Raw genomic sequence first — 22,499 nt, 5'->3', positions numbered from 1 at the left:
ATACTACACACTGCATTGTTACAGAATTGACTCCAAGATTATCCAATGCTGTTGTTTATTATTATTATTATTATTATTATTATTATTATTAGTAGTAGTAGTAGTAGTAGTATGCAAGTCCTTCACAGGGCCCCATGCACCCAGACATTCACACCTAATGTTACTTGAGAACCCAGAGGACAACATGCAAAATTCCACACAAAGAGTAACCTGAGCTCAGAATAGAACCAGAGACCCTGGAGCTGTACCACCATGCTGCGCAAGAAATTAGGCCTATATATAACTGAATTTATAATGTATGTATAGCATTCAATTTAGAATGACAATAATTTCTAGATCAGTTCTGTGACAGTAAATTCTTAGAGAAGATGCATTGTATGTACTTTGAATGAAAAGATGGTTCTTAAAGGAATCATGTGTAAGCCCTTTCTGACTTAGGAATCGGCAGGACTAAATTGGGAGAAAAATGAGTAAACATATTTTATTAGTGTTCATGCCTGCTGCATAAAATCATACAGCTCTTAGAACAGTAATCACCATCCCTTCCTTGGAAATCTAATGTCCTATATGCATTTCAGTTCCACTCCTAATAAAACACACCTGCTCCAGGTAATCCATATGCTTGATTAGCCAGATTAGATCTGCTGAATTAGGAACTGAATTCTGTGGCAAAAGTTAAATTTACAGGAACAGGGTTAATGATTACTGCCTTAGAATAGCATTAGCTTCTGAAGATAAATCTCAAGGCATATGGGCTTCAATTTACAAAACCTTGCATGACATCTATCCAATTAAGATATATTTAATATGTTCCTTCTTTGTAAATTAGGGAATTATCATACATTCTTAGGAAAAACACTCTTCAAAAACTCTACAATGGGTTCTTTGTATGGATAAAGTTTCTTGGTCTCCTAAACATATTCTAGTTCGGAATGCTTTCTAATAGGAAAATACCCTATTCTAGGTTTCTACAAAGAACCACTCAGGGTTTCCTTAGAGGGACAATTAAAGGACCCATAAGGTTTCTAGATTTGAATTTTTTCCTATCTTTGCTGGGATGAGTGAGACACAATCTGCACAATGAATTAAATATAACACAACAAAACAGTAAAGGAATAACATTTAAACAAGTGCTGTCCAACTGTCCTGGCATCATGTGCTGCTGGTTGCCATGGTATTACATTTTAGCTGCATCTTCCATGGAAATATTAAATTCACTAGCAAACAAAGTAAATAAGTGTCTCTGGCAGTCTATCAGTTACCCTACTTATAGAATATATCTTATATTATAGAGGAGCAAAGTTTGGCAGTCCGGGTCCCAGCCAGTCTGGGTCAGCCAAACCTTAATGACCTCTGACTTAATGAGATTGGAGAAAAAAAAGAACAAAAGTCTATATAAAAGTAATGAGTGCTGGTAGCAATATATCACTTGAACATTAGATGAGAATAAAGTTATTGCTGTTATTACACAGTGCCCTCTAAAAATATTGGGTCCACAGACTTACAGTACATACTATATTAGTTATATAAAAGATGAAGTACTGTGGTTGGAAACCTTGACTTTCTTTCCATCACTGTTGTGGAGAATTAACTTTACTGACTCCATTGTAGGTCATTTTATGAAAAGGCATTTTTGTTTTTGGCTTTGATGAAGGGGTAAGTATGCATTTCAAGACTGTCCCTAAACTCCAGAAGATGCCCAAGATGCCCAGCACTAAGAATTTCTTCACATTTGGTCCTATTTTTGTTTCATTATTGAGCAAATGTTTACTTATGACTATAGACTGTAAATTCTGCCACAAGCATGGATACTTGGATAAAATGGTTTTAAAAAAAATATCCACAATAATAGCCAAGCATAGGCAAAATGCCCCAAACATCCTTTTAGTACTGTATGTGTCATGGAATGAAGGCTGAGATGGATATAATTGCAGTTAAGATTTTTAATAAAATGCAGGCAAAACAAATGGAAATCATGAAGCAGAAACAGGGTCAAATAACAGGCATAAACAGGACAATATCAAAGAGATAGAAACCAGGAAACGAGCAAAAGTCAAAAACCAGAATCGTTGCGTTATGTGCAACATAAACTCAGTGTTTACTTCGCAAAGTCCTTGTGGGTGAAAGTCTCTTAAATAGGCTGTGTGTGTGTGATTGTGAACAGGTGAGTGTGATCAGAAGTCCGCTGATTGGGAACAGGTGGATTCTGGGGTGTGTAGCCGCTCGACCAATCAAATAGTGGACTGGAGCTAACTGTTATATAACAGAGAATGAGGCTTGGTACCTCATGGACTTTGCACAGAATTACACACAGAAGCATATAAATAGACACCCCAATTAAGGAAACTAGCCTCAGGTGAACACAATCAGAAAATTAGTCAACAGCAGTATGAGGACAGAGACTTGAAATGGAACTTAGAACTAAAGCAAAAGCAGATGGTGTTGTCAGCATATACTGTATGTTGGGAAGGGAGGGATTGTAAGGGCACCAAAACTATATAGCTCAAATGCTAAGCGTCTTAAAAATTAAAAATAAAGTAACTGCTATGTATCATAAACTCAGTTTAGTAGGTACATCACTGTATCTACACCCATTGGATATTTTATCAGGTAAACTAACATTACTGTATATAGCCAAAAGTATGTGGACACCTGAGTATTTAACATCCCATTCCAAAACCATCGGCATTAATATTAAAATGTTGTCACTTTATTGTTATAATGGCCTCCACTCTTCTGCGAAGGCTTTTCATTAGAGTCTGGAATGTGGCTGTGGAGATTTTTGCCCATTCAGCCACAAGAGCACAAGAGCTAGGGCACTGATGTCAAATGAGGAGGCCTGGTGCAAAGTTGGCAAGCCAATTCATACCAAAGGTGTTCAGAGGGTTTAGGTCACTGCAGTTCATTCAGTTTCTTCCATAACAACTTTGGTAAACCATGTCTTTATGGGTCTCACTTTGTGAACAGAGACATTGTCATGCTGGAACACATTTGGGCCCCTTAGTTCCAGTTAAGGAAATTCTTAATGCTAAAGCATACAAAGACATTCTTGATAATTGTGCATTTCTAACTTTGTGGCAACAGTTTCGGGAAGAGTGTCATATACAATAGGTGTTATGGTCAGGTGTCCACTTACTTTTGGCCATATAACGTACCATATAGCTGCACAGTTGCTGAATTCAGCCCATTTGTAGCTATGCATAACTTTTTAGAACCATCACTGCTGGGTTGAGTCTACAAGCCAAATATCCCCAACCAACAGTAGTGCTATGGTCTGAAACTGTCTGCAACATTAACAACAGTGTTCTGCTGTAAGAGAAAACCTGGAACACAAACCTGAAGTTCTATTAGTGAAACGCTAAGCATTTTGCTTATATGTATTGTTCTCTCTGACTTCACCCTAGGGGGCTTCAGCGTTGTGATACTGAATTCTATAGTATTTCAAATATTTAGATATTTTCTGTATGCTGCTTAGTCATCCATATAACTCCATGTAAATCTAGTAGTATTCTAGTTTATTCCCTGTTTGAGTAATTCATAAACAGCAAATTCATCTATTTGAGATGGACAACGTTCTTGGAAAAGAAAGATGTGAGTCATCTACAATGAGTATACATTTGGCATGATTTTTATTTTTTATATTTTGCATTTCTGTACTCTGCAGGTTAAGAATGGAGTGCAAGATGACAGAGGTCATCTTGTGAGATGATCTTATCTACCTATAATGACAGTCAGTACAGCATTGGGTTGTTTCCACATGTTGGACAAAGGCTTTTTGGCAGAGTAAGTACAAGCCTTGCTGACCTCAAAGAAAGGGAGAGAAAATAGACTTTCAGCAGTCTGTCCATTTTCAGTGTCCCTGCGTCTGAGAGACTAGTCAGAATTTCACGTTTCACAAAATCAACCTCAAAATGCTGAGAGCTCAGGTGGGAGGATATGCAATATCGTCCGGAAAATAATGCATGCCTTCATTTCAAGGTTGAATGAAAACACAATCACTTATATGTATTCATTTGACACAGTGAAATTAGAATTGTTGAAACATCAACCCAGCACAATCAGTTAGTTTGACAAAGCTGGCAAAATAAAGTTGAAAAAGAAGAGAAGAATAGTAGATATAGACGAGCCATAGCATTTCATATCATGGCATCAATTTACTGTAAGAAACTGTATATGATTCATGGCCTTTGACTCGAAAACAAGTATAAATCAAATGTGTGTATATGCGGGAAAGATTTTAACTTTGATGTAAGTGAGAATGTACATTATATTAAAACTTTGTAAAATGAAAACAAAACAAAAAAAATTTATTCAACAGTCCTGATATTTCTCATTAATTTGTTGGTGTGGAATCCAACTGCATTGTCTTACTTATAAATTCTGTCATATCAGGTTCTGCCAGTCTAATTATTGCAAATTTGTAGATATATCATAAGAACCAACTCATATAAAAAGTTGTTTTAGAGGAAATGTTTGGGTTATAGTATCAGAAAAAAGGTATGAGCAGAGAATAAAGATCAACCTATTTTTATCACATATGTTTCTGCAGATAATAATATCGCAGATGTAAAAACAAAATAAATCTGCAAATGACCTCCTTTTTTTGCAGGCTTTGAGTTACTTAATACATATGATGTTGCTTTAACGACAGAAGTTACTGCCTGCTTAGACTAGCTGCTGCTGTTAAAATGTTTAATTTGTTGGATATTGTAAGTAGTGGTGTTGGAAAAATTAATAGATCAACAACAGGTGGTAGCATTGAAAGGTTCTTTTAAAGAAAAAGAGAGACTATGCCAGTGGTTCCACAGATAACTGAAAATGTTGGCCATCCTTCCGAACAAGCAGAAGGATGAAAAGAAAAAGAAAAAGAAAAAAAAAAACATGGAGCTAATTTTTTTTTTCTGTGAAAATAATAAGCCAAGAAAATAATAATAATAATAAAAGAAAATTATAAATAAAAAAAATGTAAAAAAAAAAAAACAGAAATTGGGAACTAAGTTCTATAAAGATTACATTTTAAAGTTGGATTTGTTAAGCATTCCAATGCTAATCAAGATGCTAGGCCAATGTATGTTATTTGCATAAAAGAAAAAAAAAAACTGGCAAATGAAGTTTGAAACCAGTGAGGCTGCTGTGTTATTTACCAATGTGTCATGTGAACTGACAAATAACACTTTTCATATAAACTTGCATATCATATTATAAGACAAAACAGCTGCAGAAAAAAATTATCTGCAGCAGTCAATAATTGTCATTACAATCCTGGATGAAAAGGTTACTCAAAAGCTAAAACAGATTCCAGCAAATCGGCTTGAATAAGCTAATATCCAAATTTCAGTTAGGCAAAGATTTTGTTATTCAGTTGGATGAGAGCACTGCTACTGCTGCATTGATTAGATTGTGGTATGTTTAACAAAGAGCATCTGATTCTCATTTTTGCAGCTTGACATGGACCTCCAAGACAACAGGCAAACAGATATTTGAACAGATATTTTGTTGAGTGAAATTGATACCTTGGTTCATGTGCTATTTGATTTGGATTTTTTTTTCACTGCACACAACTTAAAGAAACCAAAAAGCATTAAAAAAAAAAAAAAAAAAAAAAAAAAGGGGGGCATGTAGGATTGAAAACATTCTTGTAAATCTCACTGTTCAGAAACATATAAAGTTAAAAATTATATAATTATTTAAATAACTGAAACAGTTTGAAACAGAACATTTCTACAGAAAAAATGTCACCATCATTCCAAAATACATAGCATGTCTGGTCCAGTTAATGCAGTTGGATTGATTCAGGTTTGAATCGTTTCCTCCTTGCAAATGAACCACACTGCTGTTCTATTGGAACCAGACTGAACCACAAAACGGTTATTTTTGTCTGGACCCGAGTGTGATTACTGTGTTCTCGCCTGCCTAACTGAACTGCACCAAAATATGCATAGCATATTTTGAGAAAACATAGCAAGGATTTATTCACATGGACTAAATGCTGCATGTGTGAAAGCACACCAACTCATGGGCTGAACTAGATTAACTGCATAGCCGTAATGAGCAATATCATGGCTTTCCATAATATGGGAAAACATCAGTTTTAAAAGCACTAAGGATACAACAACCCAAGACATTATTTGGGATAATTTCTGTATTTGTTATGAAGTACTGGCATCAAAAGTAATGCCACCTGAGATGGAATTGGTAATGAAAGGCGTTGTCAAAATTGTCAACTTCATCAAAGTCAGTGCTCTCAACAACTGTCTTTTTGAGACCCTGTGTGCACATCACACATGTCATCTTTTCATTCTGCTGTCAGATGGCTGTCAAAAGGTAAGGTGGTCAGCCACATGTAGAAGATGAGGAAAAAAAACACCTTTTTCTCCTGGAGAAGCAGTCACCACTTGCAAATGTGTTTCTTGAGAAGAGATTGCTGTTAATTGTCATGTCTTGCTGATGCTTTTTCTATTTCTAAAATCTGCTGCTTTTTCTTTTTCTTTAACTTCAAGGTCAGGATGGTCTTTACAGACATTGTGAACAAATGCAAGATTTCTAGCAGTTGTTAAAGCTGTGATTCAAGACTTATTCAAGAAATCTTCTCTTACTTCATGTTTCCATTAATAAACACATCAAAGCAACATGTCTATTAAAGAAAGGAGTTGTTGGTGTGACTTTCTTCATCAAGGCACATCTGGATAGACTACAACAGTTGCATAGGTACTAACTTTAGCGAGGGAAGTTTGATGTTTGACTCCAGCCACTTTAAACTCTGATAATCAATAACATCATTAAACCTCATGCAACCAAGCAGAACAAGTGTTTTATTGCTGCTGTGCTTCACAACAATAGTAAGTGTTAGTAAGTTCTTCTGATATGCCTGTAGCCCTGTTTACTTGTGAACCACAATGAAACCAGATTATCCAGAGCAAATAGGCCCTCATTTCTCATTAAGTAATTGCATTTCCTTTTGTGTGTTTTTGTAATTGTTCAGAGTTATATGCATTGCTCATACTGCCTAAGTCACAAATTGCTGACAAAAATAGGGGTTGCCTGAAAATTAAAATGTAGTACAGTTTATAGATTATATATTGAGTTATGTATGAGTTGCCTATACAAATGCTATAGACCCTATAGTTCCCTCCACTAATATTGGCATCCTTGGTAAATATGAGCAAATAAGGCTGTGATCATTGTCTTTATTGTTTGACCGTTTAATCTTTTGTTAAAAAAAAAAAAAATCACAAAAATACTCTCTCATGGATATCAAACAATTGCAAACATCTGACCATAGAACCCGATTCCATTTGAAGTTCCAGTAGTGTCTGGCAAACTGAAGATGCTTGAGTTTGTTTTTGGATGAGAGTAGAGGCTTTTTTCTTGAAACCCTTTCAGTCAAATGTGATGATATAGGTGACTTCAGATTGTAGTTTTGGAGACTTTCTGACTCCAAGACGCAAATAACTTCTGCAATTCTTAAACTATGATCCTTGGAGATGTCCAATTCCAGTTTGATTCATAAAATTTCCAGTTGACAAGAACTTCTTAATTATTACCCTGATGGTGGAAATGGGCATTTTCATTTACTTCCATAAACTTTATTTAACTTAAAGTTTCTTCTTTAAACAAACTAAACTCTGGAACAACTTTTAAAGGCTTGAATACATATTTTCAGTGCAGAGAATCTCCAGAAAAGTTTTTCCAACCATTTACACACCAAATAATGTCTTCATTTTGTAAGTTCATATATTTCATTTGCATCATCTGTCTGCACCTTCTTTTGAGCACCATAGTCAGCAATTATTCTATCCCTTATGCTGATGATCATGCAATAAGTTCAACCAGAGCTTCTCATAATTAGTTTACTTGCAATTAAACTTTTCACACCATTAGGGGTTTCTGCATACTCATAGTCAGGAGTTGTTTTAAATATACACACACCTTCACACACAGGAATAACTTGATAAATCATACTCTATGCATTGAAATGTGCATATTCACTGTTTATGCACAAAACTATGCATACACATGGTTGATAAATGAGACCCCTGGACTAGCACTCCTTCAATAGAACCAATCCTCACACAGTTTCAGATATAAATCATAGTGAAAAAACAATCAGCCTTGCCATGTTCTATTTCAAATAAGGAACTCATTATAGAACTCAATACCTGGGTTCATATGGTTTTTACATTCAGTGTGGAAGTGACTTCACCATCATGTTTTTGAACCAGATTTCATGGTCAAGAAATTTCTGATTGTGGTTTAAATGATTTGACTGCAAGCAAAAAAAGTATAAAGGAATGAAGAACAGTTGAGCTGTACATCAGAAGGATCCACAGTATCTTTTCAGATGTGGGTGAAACAAAGGTATTTTCAGAGTTGCTCTTTCTTTTGAAAATGCAAGAAGATAAAAGCTTTTTGTCAAAAGTGTGGGGGATATTTTAAATCATTTTTATTGTGGCTGTCACTACTGCAATGTCGTGCATATTTGGAAAGCAGAAGACTTTGATATGAACCTGATAAACAAAGATCATATATTGCATTTAAAGATTTGCAAAACATATCCATACCAAAATGTCCCAGATGCATAATTAGAACTAAGAAGCTTACAGCTTGTCCTGTAGGTCCATTCACTTGCGATGCAAAGCATCATTAATGCATCCATAAAAAGTGCATTGGTATTTTGTTCTTTTTATTTTAGCACAATGTCATTGAGTCTATGTGTTCTACTGTCCCCTTTTGGAACCAAATTTTGCATGACTTTCAAATTTTTTCAAGTCATGTGTTGTACCCATTTGTATCACTCTAGGTAAGTGTCGTCCTAGAAAATCTGTAAAGGTATTGAGAGAAATCCTGAAAAATGTCTAATTTGAAGAAGGAAGAATAGCAGCCACATTGCTTTGTTGTTTGTGTTTCGTGCTTGAGCCAGAGAGCCATTGGCATCTTGAACTCTAGCACCTCTATTATTTTCCCACTATCCCCACAGCGACTAAGGTAGAATCCAGAAGATATGAACAAGATGCTTTCCTAATGGTCTGTAGTTTGTTCTCCTATGTTTGAAGAGTTAAGGTCTTTAACTTACAGAATTAAACCTAGAGAAGCCAAACTGTGCATGAGTTGTGAGTCCAAAACAGTTAAATGACTCTGCTTTTAAGGCATTAAAGGTTTCATGTCACCATTAGTGAAATATTCATGACTTTTATCAAATCCACTGGAGAGAAGCCTTGCGTAACCCTAATAATCACTGCTATTGTGTGACATTTTCATTTCACGTTAGAGTGAGCAACAGAGTGGTCAGATGGTCAAAAAAAAAGTTTGAGACCTAGAAAGCTTGGTCTTGTTAAATAAAAGCAACATACATACAACTCTTAGTGCTACTGAAAACAATATTGGGTTGTGCTTGTCATTTATGATTGCTATTAAACCAAAGAAGAATGGTCGAGCATTTGATGATATTTTAAAGATGTCCACATAAGCTAACGTTGTAAAATAAAGAGTTTATTGTGCTCTGGCTGTACTGCTCCCATGTCCTGCAATGATTAGGCAGTGAAATTGTTGTCTTTGCAAAGGTATAATAGGTTAGAACTGAAGGCCACACAGTGAGTGTTGATGTCCAGATAAGAAAAATGGGATGGGCAATGTGACAGTATTGAAGGATGCAAATAATAATAATAAAAAAATTAACGTGTTACTTTATGTGTGAATGGGTGGAAAATTGTATACCACCAAAATATTGGATACCCGTACTGGATAGTCACTGGACTTTCAGCCATGGGTTCATTTCAAAGAGAAATTAGAGAGTCTGGCATTTCCCAACCAACTGTGATCAAAATAATAACACTTATTACATGCATTCATATCGCTTATGCCACAATAAATTACATTTCCAAGTATGGCATTGGAAAAGACAACAGTAACAAAGGATATTCATGCCATTGAAGCTTTTCAAATGGAATTGGGGCAACAGATTGCACATGCTGTATGTTGCCATAAAAATCACTTTAGAGGTTTGTTTATTATATATTGTGATTTGAGGCATTTCTTTATGTAATGTGTGTGTATGTGCATGTGTTGCATGAGTAGAGCAATTAAGAATGTGTAGGATATATCAAACATCCATTGTGTGCAGCTGTGTGTATGCATGTGTGACAAATTCCAATTGTCTCGTGCTCTTATGCACAGAATTATAACTTCGACTACTCATGTAGGTGATTTACTGTTCCTGCCTAAAAATCAGGGCTAATGATACAGAAAACCAAACATAAAAACTCAGAAGTGTTTGTTTGTATTGGTTTTGTTTACATTGATTTTTGAAATCTGTACTATTTTAACTTGGGTATGTAAAAGGTGATAATTACAGTTCTAATTAACGATAGCTGAAACTGTTACATCAAAATAATGGCAACAAATTTCCAGTTGTTTCACTGAATATCATGCTGTCTCAGTTAAACATTCATTTAAACATCTATACATATTATATTCAGATTAATTCATAGATTCAAGAATTAAAATTAGATCACATTGAAAATACAGAAATAACAGCAAAACAAGTGTTTTTATTATTTTTTTTATTCAAAAACCTTCAAAATATGTTTCAAGTTCAAGAAAGTAGAATAAGCTTAAACACAATGCAAAGCATCATATACAGACGGATAAAATACATTTTATATACTGCAGACGAGCCATGTCGGGGATTACATATGTACAATATGTAAACATGTATATACATTTCTTTTTTTACATTTACAAAAAAAAAGCTTTGTTCTATTTTCTCTTTGTATATAGATATTTTTTATATTCCCCACTAGCATTTGTACTACAATAATGAAAAACATTTACATATCTGTCAATCAATTTTTCTCTTTTTATATTACAAATGTGTTTCCATAAAAATATATCTCTGTACAAAATAATTTTTTTTTTTCATTTAATCGTTCTCCTTTTTCCTTGCATAATTCTCAGCAGGCTAGTCCTTTCAAGTCCATTCAGGTGTGTATATATATATATATATATATATATATATATATATATATATATATATATATATATATAAATTTTTACACTTGCTTTGCAACACAACCCTTTTGGTCAAAGAGCATAGAACTGCAGTCTGACTATTGTTCCTTGAGGCTTTGGCTAGACAAAGCAGGTCTGTAAGTCACTCAAGGCTGGGCACTTCTCTCTTGCAGAGCGGAGAGGAATGCATCGCTAGTTTGGGTTCTATTTTTTTTAATGAACACTTAAAACAAATTAGTATGTTGAAGGTGTGTACTGAACATTTCAACGTGTATCTCAATTATTTAATCCAGTGACTTTTTAAATGAAATAGTTTGAATACATACCTTGGGGATAAACACTATTCCATTATAGCTTATGTACAATTTCAAAGATTTTAATTGAAGCTATTATTTGATCTTTTTTTTTCTTTGACTTTGTGAAAAGTTTTTTTCTTTAGGTATTATGGGAAATATGAAGGGAATGATATTTAGATACATTACAGGCAATACAAAATTGAGTTACATTCAATTTAACATGGACATTTCCATATTAAAGTATACTTTTTGACTTACTTCATCCACATGAGGCATGAGACCATGCGATACACAAATGAGATGTGAAGTATATTCATAGCCGGAGTTGAAATATACATGGGATCAAAGGAACTGACTCATTAGTATGTGCTTTCCATTAATACTAATGCCATATTAAAACTGCCACATTAACAAAGAGATATATTTCACCAACCAAAACAAATTTAACAATAATGAGGGTTTGACTCAAACTCAAATGAGCGTCTCTTGGAAATTAAGCACATCCCTTCTCAGATCACAAGCAGAGCCAAGCAAACCTGCTTGTAAATTAAAAAGATGAGTCAGCTTCGTTACTGATGAAAAAGATGTGGCATGACCACAAAAAATCTTCAAAACCTTGCTTGCCTCCCTTTTATTTCTCCAGACCAAAGAACAGCTATAATAATTTCACAGAACCTAAACGTTCAGCAGGGAAGCTGTTAAAATGGCACAAGGCTTCAGTTAATTCATACTGGAATATTTGATGGATTTTTATTTGCTATCTGCGTTTAATAAGTCAAAGTAGTATAATATCTTGGCAAATGAGCACCATTAGTTTTTTATTTATTAAATTTTTTTTCCCAATTTAAAAAAAATAAAAAATACTACAACAGTGGGAAAGACTTACAAATACAGCAATTATACATGATGACTAACGATTTTTTTGTGTGAGAATCAATTCAAAGGTTTTTAAAACATGGAATTTGTCTCCTTTCTCTTTTATAATGTTTCAGATGTTCTTCTGGGCTAAGAATAACACAACAGCTTAACTCTTAGCCAAATACATCTGAAAGAGGAACCATTGGCTTTGAAATTCTTCCCAGCTGTTGTTTTTTTTTTTTTTTTTTTTTTTTTTTTAACACATTCATGTACAGTATCAAACAAATAGGGAACTAAGGAAAAACTAAACGTTCTGTGAGCGAAATAAATCATGGGTACCGTGAGGCACATAGTGCTACAACTGTATAAGAAAGACCTCAAGAAACATCAGAGGTTATCTGAATTGTTCTAAACTTTTTTAATATAGTTTCAGAAGTATAAAATAAAGAGATAACAAAAAAAAGAAGAAGGGATTTTGTTCAAAAACTAAATCTTTCTGCCTGGGGTTCTGTTATGAAAATAATCAATGATACAGTGAATGTGTTTTCATGGGATTTCATAGGAGTAATTTTGTTCAAATTCTAATGCTAATGTAAGAGCATTTTTTTTCATTTGCTATCCTTTTATAAAAATGCCATTGCATGACTATCAGTAAGTGCCTGCACATTAGGATTGTAAATTAATTATTGGGGACACTGAGTAATAACTGATATATGATGTGCAGGAAGCAGAGTATCAGCATATAAGTGAGGGGCCATCTGCTCTAATAAAACAATTTGGAATGAAATCGTGTAAGCAGAAAAAGGAAAAAAAAAAAAACTATATAAAATATTCTGCAATAAGAAGTGAATGCCAATTGGTTCAGTACAGTGTGCCTAGCAACCCTTTTGCCTGTGAAATCACAAGGGAAATACAATCTTTGTTTTTTCCCCAACAACTCACAATTGGAACAGGCACTAGGTGAGATATTCATGTAGCTGAGATAAGGTACAGATTTAAAAAGTAATAAAACTGTAAAACCAATTACCGAAAGATGGAATAGAGTGAAGAGACAATATATAGCAGGAGCAATTTTTTTTTTTTTTTTTTTTTTTAGCAAATAATAGCAGGGGTTTTAAACACTCATTGAAAATGTGGGCCAAATAAAGTAAGCAATAGATAAATTCAGGGCTTTATGTAGAAGAAGAAGAAAAAAAGAATGTACAAAAAGAAAGTTATGATTAAAGCAAAGAGACATGATGGTCAGAAATTCATATCTTTGTATACCCTAATATTTATCTTTGTAGGCAGGTATCAATGTGTCAGAAGTATTTGAAAAAACTAAAGCTTGATGAAAGGATGACAATAAAATGGAGTCAAACTGATCTGATTTCTGTTCAGGTCTCAAGTGCAACCTTGATGACTCACCAACCCCACTGAATATTTAAGCATACCCACAACACATTGTAGTGTTCTAACCATCCACCCGATAAGAAAAAAAAAAAATCACTTGATTTTTTTATAATTGTATTACTTCTTTCACTGACTCGCCCAGACAATGCAATTAAAAACTGTGTCATGTTTCTGTCACTGGCCTAAATTCTTTCATTTATTCATCTTCAGTAAGTGCTTTATACTGGTCAGGTCACAGTGGATCCGGAGCCTATCCTGGGAACACTGGACATGAGGCAAGAATATATTCTGGAATAGACGTCAGTATATTGCAGGGTTCCATGCACACACATTCACATTTTGGAGTAATTTCACAGAGCCAATTCAATAACAAGCATGTTTTTGGGAGGTCGGAGGAATCTGGAGGAAAATCACAAGGACACATGACCATGTGTCCGTACCACAGAGACCGTGCCACATAGACAGTAACCCAAGCTCATTATCGAACCAGGTACCTTGTTTATGATAATTATTTAAACTGAAACGGACTCAGAAATGTTCTATTATCATCCAGTAATTAGCTTTTGGGAATCTGCCTGTACTATTTAAATATGTTGATATAATTTTTCCTGATGTTTAAATGGAGGAAAAAACAATATGTGTCATGACAATTTTTTTTTTTTTTTTTTTTTTTTTTAAATACAGTATGTTATAATGAGAATGTAACACTTTGCTGGGAACACTTCGCTGGAAAAGAATCCCAATTTCTTGCTTGCTCCATTGACTAAAACCAAAAGAAGAGCAGAACCTACATGACTGCGATCAAAGTTTGCCTTGACAATGCATACTTGCTACAGCGTATTCCTGTATTGAGACATACAGGAATCGACAGACTCTGCACTTTAGATAACCTTTCCGAAAAGAAAGTAAAGATATTTAAATAACAGATGTCACAGCCCTCTAAAGACTTCATCCCGTTGACACAGTTCCCACTAGCAGACTTCATCCCACTGTCCAAAATTCCCTAGACCTGAGCATCCAGAGCACGCTCGTTTTCAAAATATTAGTGAATGGAACTGCACTCTAATTACAGATGAGGGAATAATAAGGCTGTTGCCCCACATTGAGGAATGTAGATACCATCCAAGTCTTCAATGTGCCATTAAATTTCTGTCTGTAGATGTCGGTGCAACAAAAAAAGATGAATTGCCTAAAGCCAGCTTTCCTTTCATATTTTACCCCCAACATTCTTCCCCAGTGTTCTCCTTAGGGGCATATGCAGCGTGTCCAATCTCAGCCAGGCTGGCGAAATGCTGCAGAGAGAACACTCATTCCTCTGGGTTGGAACAAGTAGAGAAGGGTGCTAATGATAGAATCCCTGTCTTCTAATAAGCCTCAAAATCTCATTCCAATTCAATTCAAGGCTCTGTGGCTTCAGGTGAAAATTTCACAGGAATCGATATTGAAAGTGTCAGCCAGAGCTATCCAGTAATGTGAACAAAGTCTGCACTTATCCGCAATCTTGCAGCTTCATTGTGTGCACGGAAGAAAAAACAACAACCAAAATGCATTCCATGGAGAAAAGCAAAATGAAGCTCTGACTGTCCAGGGTGTTCTTCTCACTAGTTCTGCCCATAGCAAGACTCTTCCCAAATCCCAGTTCACCCAGAAGAAACAGCGCATGTCAGCCTCTGGCTACTGAAACCCCATCAAATCGCCATGTCTCTTTCTCTTGTTTTTCTGTGAGTGACAGAATCGCAAGCGTCCTCTCTGCCATGCCAAAGTTTCATGAAATCTCTCCCCAGAAAAACAAAAGAGACACAGCCGACATATAAGAACAGAGAGAGAGTTTGCGATAACAGACACTGCTGTGTTTGTCACTAAGGAACAAGTGTGTTTTCTTGTTCAGAATTGTTCCTGCTTCTTCATCAGGGTGTGATCTCTTTTGACTATAATTGTTAGAATCTTTTCAGTAAATGAAAATAGGCTTCCATTCTTGTTTTTCAGCTCGCCCACACAGCCTGTTCCTGCTTGTGGGGGCACTTGAGTGGGCAGGGATGAAAATTCGATGTCAACCTGTCAAGAGAAAAAAAACTGCATATGTAAAGAAAAGAAAAGGGCAGAGGTGAAATAAAAAAGGAGAGAAGATCTAAATTTCAGACAGATAGTCAAAAAACCAGAATGTGATTAAGTAAGGAATAAAGCATGATGGGTAGTGGTGTTATGTAAGGAATAAAATATGACAGGACACAATGTTACAGGAAAAGGATCCATGATGTGGTGGTAAGATGAGACCTGATGAGAAGCAAAGTTACTTCCCCAAAGTTGATTATTTTCCTTATAACAGCACACCCTGAAGTGTTGTATTCCTTTTACACCACAGTGATTTGCCACCAATTACAATATTTAATTTATAAGACAATGGCATGGCATGCTTTTTAATTGTTTATTATTTATTATTTATCTATACTTTTGCACAAGGCAAATTAGTTCCTGTTATCACTTATATTATACCAACTACAGAGAGTCAGCCTCACAACAGCCTCTGTATTGATGTTAATAATGCAGCTTGTCATTTTACCAAGAAATCAGAAAGCTGAGGAGAACTTCCTGACCATTACGAAGCGTTGTCGAGATACATTCATCCATACATTTCACATAAACAATTCCTCACAGAAAGCATTACCATACCAACTATGTATATATAGTGTGTGTATATATATATATATATATATATATATATATATATATATATATATATATATATATATATATATATTTCTTTGTTAAAAAAAAACACATTTTAAAATTTCTTTATTATTAGCTTTAGATTATCTGGAGCGGCCTCCATCCAAATCCCTGTGAATGAGTTGTTACTGTAGAAATGGTAACTGTTCTATAGTTAGAATGAGCGCATTAATATAAAAGTGTGATTTGCTTCAGAGCTGGCACTACTGTCAGAGTTGCTGTATAGAAAATTAATCAACACCTTCTGACCAATCAGATTTTAGAATAAAATAGTGCTGTGGTGGAATAAGAGAACGATAAACATGAGAAACATATTTAGGGCAAAAAAATCAACCCCATTTAGTGGGCAGAAAATCTTTTTGTGATTTTTGTGTAGAAAACTCTTTTCAAAGACATTTTAATTCTAACAAATGCATTAAGGTTATTAATCTTTAAACAGAAGGATGTTCTAGACTGACAGTCACAGAATGGCTAGAGATGTACAAAATCCAGAAATAAAATTATAAACCACTTCAGATTCTTCTGTATTCTAAATCTTGTAGTTTTAAAAGCGCATTTTCTTTTCATTTTGTCCAAGGGGAAAACTATAGTTACAAATTTAGCCAATGCTTTTGAAATTCACTGGCTTTAACTTTTTACCTCTTATATTATACCATGTAAAGTAATACAGTACATAGTGAAGAGGCAGTTTGGGAAATGAAGGTAGGAATCTTCAGAAAACAAAACGACTGAATTACTACATACTGCAGCGTGTTGTTTTTGATGCCATGAAACTCAATGGCCTCCCTAAATGAAATCCACTGAATATGAAAAAGAGGCCACAGGTGTGTGCTCAGATGTTGATGCAAGACAAATAATTAACTCTTATAATGTGTGTCTATAACACTTTTAAACGCTTTATAAAAAAAAAAAAAACCTTGATACAGTATATCAGCAACTACGCTTAGTTTAAACCTATTAATTTTAGTATTTCAGATGCATTGCTACCAATTATTATTATTATTATTATTATTATTATTATTATTATTATTATTATTATTATTTTGGTACTCAATAGAGATACTGATTAGTAGTATTAAGCAATTAGGGCATCATGGAACATTATATTTAGCTCTGTTTATGTTTGCTGATACCATGTGCTGCTAGCAATGAACTCCACCTGCTGTGTTTTAGGTTTAAGATGTTATCTAAAAAGTGTCTGTAATAGAAAGCACAAGGGTGGCTGAACTGAGCACACAGAGCAATCGCAGTGATTTTGGCCATTAAAATGAATGCAATATGCTGGTGAGCACACATGTCTCAGTGCTCGCAGAAGTGAAGTACTCTATCATATGACATATTCTTGGCATGCTCAGCTCACTGTTTACTAAATAAGCTTGTGCTCATTTTCACAAAATGGCTGACCATGGTTATTAAGATACACCCACATCTGCCAACTTCATGCTCTGTATTAAAATGACTGTTTAACCTTCATAAAATGTTTTATCAGGATACTTGTATTGTAGGAATATGCTGTGTTAAATACCCAGGAAGTTATTAAAATGGCCACTGGTCCTTTAGCCTCCTTAAAATAAATATATAAAAGTTTAAAGTTTTTTAAAATCGTATAGTTTAGCATTTTTGTTTAACTGACCTCATTATAAATATTCCTAACCGTCTAACCAAGGAATAAGCAGAAGTGAATTTGGAAATGTTTATTAATAAAGGGTTAGTTAATTAAAGGCTTTATGTCAATTTAGTAGAATCAATCTCAATACAATTTAATTTGAAAAGACTGAAATCTGTATCACTCTGGTTTCTGATTAAGCACTTGTAACACAATTATACAACTTCCAAATAGTCCAAAAAATGAGATTTGCTTATCACAGTAATGATATATATGTAATTTGGAAAAGCTTGTATTTCTGATACTGAATTTCTGAATCATGGTATCTTGTAGCTCACAATAGTTTTCTTGTTTTCTATAGCTCCTACAGTATGTTGAGGTTTCCAAGTTTTAGGTTTATTGGGCTTATCAGTATCCCCCGGTGATTTTCTGTTTCTGAACATATATATTTTTTGTATGAATACTGACATGTTATTTGTAAGACCCTTAATAATATGACTCAGAGACTCCCAGATTTTTTAGTAAAAATGTAAAACAGGAACATAGTATGTGTTTTGTTAGTACTTGACCTCTTACCTGTGGAGAAAGCAGTGGCTATACAGCTGTGCAGACTGTGCTGACTGTAAATTCAGACTCGTTTGCCATGATGTCTGTGGGCTGGATATTACGGTCGTACATGGGGTTTTCAAACGTTGCTCTTCCATTGGTGTTTTCATGGCCGGCATAGCCATTGAAGGGTACTTTGGGTCTTTTTCTGGTGATGAGACAAGACATAATCTGAACACTGACAGTTTTCAGTTTTGACTGAAACACTGATGTTATTGAAAACACAAATACACTGTGTGGAACGAGACCACAGAAGCAGACTGCATGGATCTCAATAGTACTAACAACAAATGGACAGAAAATAGCACATAATGTGTTCTGTACTGTTTAGTTGAAAATTGTGCATGATGTTGCCTGGAACAGAGTGTGGATTTACCTGTGTTTGTAGAGGTACAGAGCAAATCCTGCTATAATCATGGCTATAAAAGGCACTAAGATGGCTGCTGCCACTGAACTGCTATTAGAGGCAAAATTGTAGCTGGGATTCTCCCCATTTGTGTCCAGCCCCTCTGCAAATGGACAAATAAAAAGCAACTTATAAACATGGTAAAGCACACAAATAATAATTTAAAAGACTCAGCTATAAAATAACAAAACATTTATTTTTCCTGGTAAGACTTCTGATAAACTGGGCTATGTCCAATTCCACTTTGCAGATCAATGGAGTAGCCATTATTTATGGCTGATATTATTTCACACTTCACACGTTTTAACACACAAGTGGAAAACAAAACCAAACAAATCTATCAATTAAGTGTTTTGTAGGAATTAGATCTAACGCAAGAGACAGGTGCACTTTTGGGAGGCATCATATTTCATCATCTGAAACAAGGCTTTTTAATTACTGCCATGAATTTGCTACAAAGATGAAGTCATTTGCCGATCATTTTTCAATTAAGACCACTGTGCGTCCCTAAACAACAAGAGTGCAACAATGCACCTGTTCATTAAGACAAATTCCTTGTACATGTAAACCCATGGTACTTGGCAATAAAGGTGATTCTGATTCTGATCAGCTAATGCCAAAATCCATGCCAGTAAGGTAAAAGGAACGAGTAGAGAATTGGATTATTTTATTCAATTACATAATAAGGTTGGCTTATCAAACCGATGCCTTATGCCACACCCCCACATAAACACACACACTCCATTTTCAAAAATAAATGTTTTGTTTGCTCAGTATGTTTAGCTTTTTGGTAATAGAATGCCAGAAAGTTGTTGATTAGAAATGAAACATGGTTTCATTATGGCAGCACTTTACAAAGTACTGTATGCTTTGCCCTTTACATGTCAAACCCTGCACTGATGAATAGGTCACAGTGTAGCCACACACATATTAGTGTAATTATCTTTGTCTGCTTTTGCCTCTGCCCATAGTGAATCACTTTAAATATTTATAACAAGGTCCTGTGAAGAAGCAGCACTAGCAGTATCTAATTAACTACTGCCACCAGGGGGGTTAGCTAGGGGGATAGGCTGAGTAGTTCCTTTTTTATTTAAAGAAGACTACAACTCATTCCTCACACACTAACTCACTAAAAAAAATTATTTACAACTTTATGCCTCAACAATCTAAGCCTAAAAACTGCATCACACTAAAGACTGAAAATCCCTTACTATCATTTACCTTTCATCTAAACACACATAAGTACTGGACAGCTATCTGGACAGGATGAAATTTCTGCATATACTGTATGTCTGCTAATTAATGTTGCCAGAGATCATCTGAAATTATTACGATTTATTCACATGGGATAAATGACCTGTGTATGAATCACAGGTCTAAGCATTGTTGTAACACTCAAAATTCCATGCATACTACGTACACCCCATTTAACTTTCATCATAGCCGCTTGTTGTAATGTGCGAAGTTGTGTGTGATCAAGTTGGTCATACTTGATCATTAGTAGGTCACATGACTGTAGGATTTGCCTGTGTTAGGACCTCAATTAAACCTCCGATGTTTAAACTTGTCAGACTTTATACTGAATAAAAAGTGCGAAACCTCTTTATTAGGATATAATTTAACTATAATTACAGGATATAATGGAATCTTTACCAACATGTTAGTTGGTCAGTTGAGACAGGATACATATTCCTTGGGGTTGTTTGTGCTGGTCATTTTAGAGAAGGTAAAATATGACATAATCTTTCCAGATGTGTGCACACACAGTCCATAAAAAATACTGACATGAGACATTTGGACGGTGTAATAATTACATTACCCAACCTCCCCAATCGGAACTAGTCCAAACTAATCCAATCGGAATAGCCCTATAGAAGATATAGGGCATAATATTTATAGAAATAGAAATAACAACAAAAAAAACCTCTCCAACAGAATGAGATCAAAACGAATAGAAGAGAATTACAAAATAAAATCAATTGCTACCTAGCCCCTGTACATATAAAAGAACAGTTCACGCTTGTGCAACAAACACATACCAAGCCTCTGAAGCCCAAACTGGCCAAATCCTTTTCCTCGAACAAATCCTTGATACACAAAGGAGTTAGATGAAGGAATATATGACACCTGTGACAAGAAAAGAACAAACAATTAAAGACCTCACATTATAAAGTCAATACATTTTCAAAATGTCAAGAATGACTTGTCGAAAGGTAAAAAGTGTCAGCCACACAGTGTACCTTTTACACTTGACATTTAGTTTTAAACCATTCCTCAATCTAGAGAAGAAAATGCTCATACAGTCAGGTGCATATACTGACTACACACACACACACACACACACACACACACACACACACACACACACACACACACACACACAGTGCTCATGACCAACGCTTTTAATTACATTTTCCCAGCTGCTTGTCTCCGGTGCATTTGTGGGGAGGAGGGTAAGGGGAGCTGAGAAGTCTGGTCCTGATTACTCTGCAATGATTTAACTGACATTTTAATTAAAAGAAAAAACTTTCTCAGCTTTCCTATCCCCAGGAGTAATAATGTGTATGTGTAGCCCTCAGTATGGCTTCAGATATGAGCTCCTGTGTGTGTGTGTGTGTGTGTGTGTGTGTGTATGTAGGTGGAAGAAGGATCCAGTAGGGAAAGGACTAGGGATAAAGACTTCTAACTTTCCAGGATATATAAAAGTCATAACGTTCTCACACTCTACAGTTGTAAGACTAAAATGATTCCCACTCCCACTGAAACTATTCTCACAAATGTCAAAATCAGGGTGGCTAAATCATTAGCCTGGGTTCCCGGGGCAAGCAAATTACACATCCAAGCTTTTAGGCGGAGAAGTAGGTTCAATAACCAGAGGGGGGGGGGGACTGTCTTCCTGTTAACTTTCACAAAACAAATACTTTCATTTGGCATGTATGTTTAAATGTAATTTGATCGAGACAAAATAAAGATGAAAGCCAGACTAGCATTCAATATATGTGCACTGCATCTCAGTTGAAACATTCATTAAAGACTTTGTAACTTTTTGTCCAGGGCACAAACATTATGCACTTCATTAGAAACACTAGTAAGAAACATTAGTAAGAAGGTGATAATGATCATACATACGTATGGTGTGTTCAAGTCATGTTGAAAAGATCAAATTTACGAGTTGAACGCACATGAACGCCATCACAAAGTTGTAATTATGAGTGGGAAACTTGGGATTTTCTTTGAGCTTCGAGTTTCAAGTAGGGGGCGTGTCAGTAAGAAAACATGGTGGAATCAATGGATGCAACGTCTATAGTTGATGGTAAATTTGTTGTAATTGAATGTTTACTCATCTCAGAAGCTGATTTCAGTTATTTTGTATATTATTATTATTATTATTATTATTATTATTATTATTATTATTATTATTAAGCTAATTGCCTGCACAAAATATGATTGCATTGTACAATTGCGATATAAGATGTAACGAAAAAGTTTACAGTGGCTTCATAAATTGATTAAAACATAAAAAAAGCAAAACACACCTGATGCACATTCTTTGTTGTTCATTTTCTAGAAGTAGAGTTTAAAAACCTTTCTGTATTTTTTT

General features: G+C 35.0%; 1 protein-coding gene across 1 annotated transcript in view; it reads right to left on the bottom strand.

Moving 5' to 3' along the window:
* Nucleotides 1-13,232: 13,232 nt before the first annotated feature.
* csmd2 (CUB and Sushi multiple domains 2) overlaps nt 13,233-22,499 on the bottom strand; it is a 363,835-nt gene continuing 354,568 nt past the window's right edge. The window contains exons 68-71 of the mRNA XM_017453975.3: nt 20,938-21,025; nt 18,869-19,001; nt 18,463-18,640; nt 13,233-15,608 (exon numbers count right to left, since the gene is read on the bottom strand). Coding sequence (XP_017309464.2) covers nt 18,481-18,640; nt 18,869-19,001; nt 20,938-21,025 — 381 coding nt within the window. The 3' untranslated portion in view covers nt 13,233-15,608; nt 18,463-18,480. The remainder of the gene's footprint in view (nt 15,609-18,462; nt 18,641-18,868; nt 19,002-20,937; nt 21,026-22,499) is intronic.

The sequence above is a fragment of the Ictalurus punctatus genome, chromosome 24, assembly GCF_001660625.3.
Source record: "Ictalurus punctatus breed USDA103 chromosome 24, Coco_2.0, whole genome shotgun sequence".
NCBI lineage: Eukaryota > Metazoa > Chordata > Actinopteri > Siluriformes > Ictaluridae > Ictalurus > Ictalurus punctatus.
The sequence above is the reverse complement of the archived record's forward strand: the minus strand, read 5'-3'. Positions and strand labels throughout refer to the sequence as shown.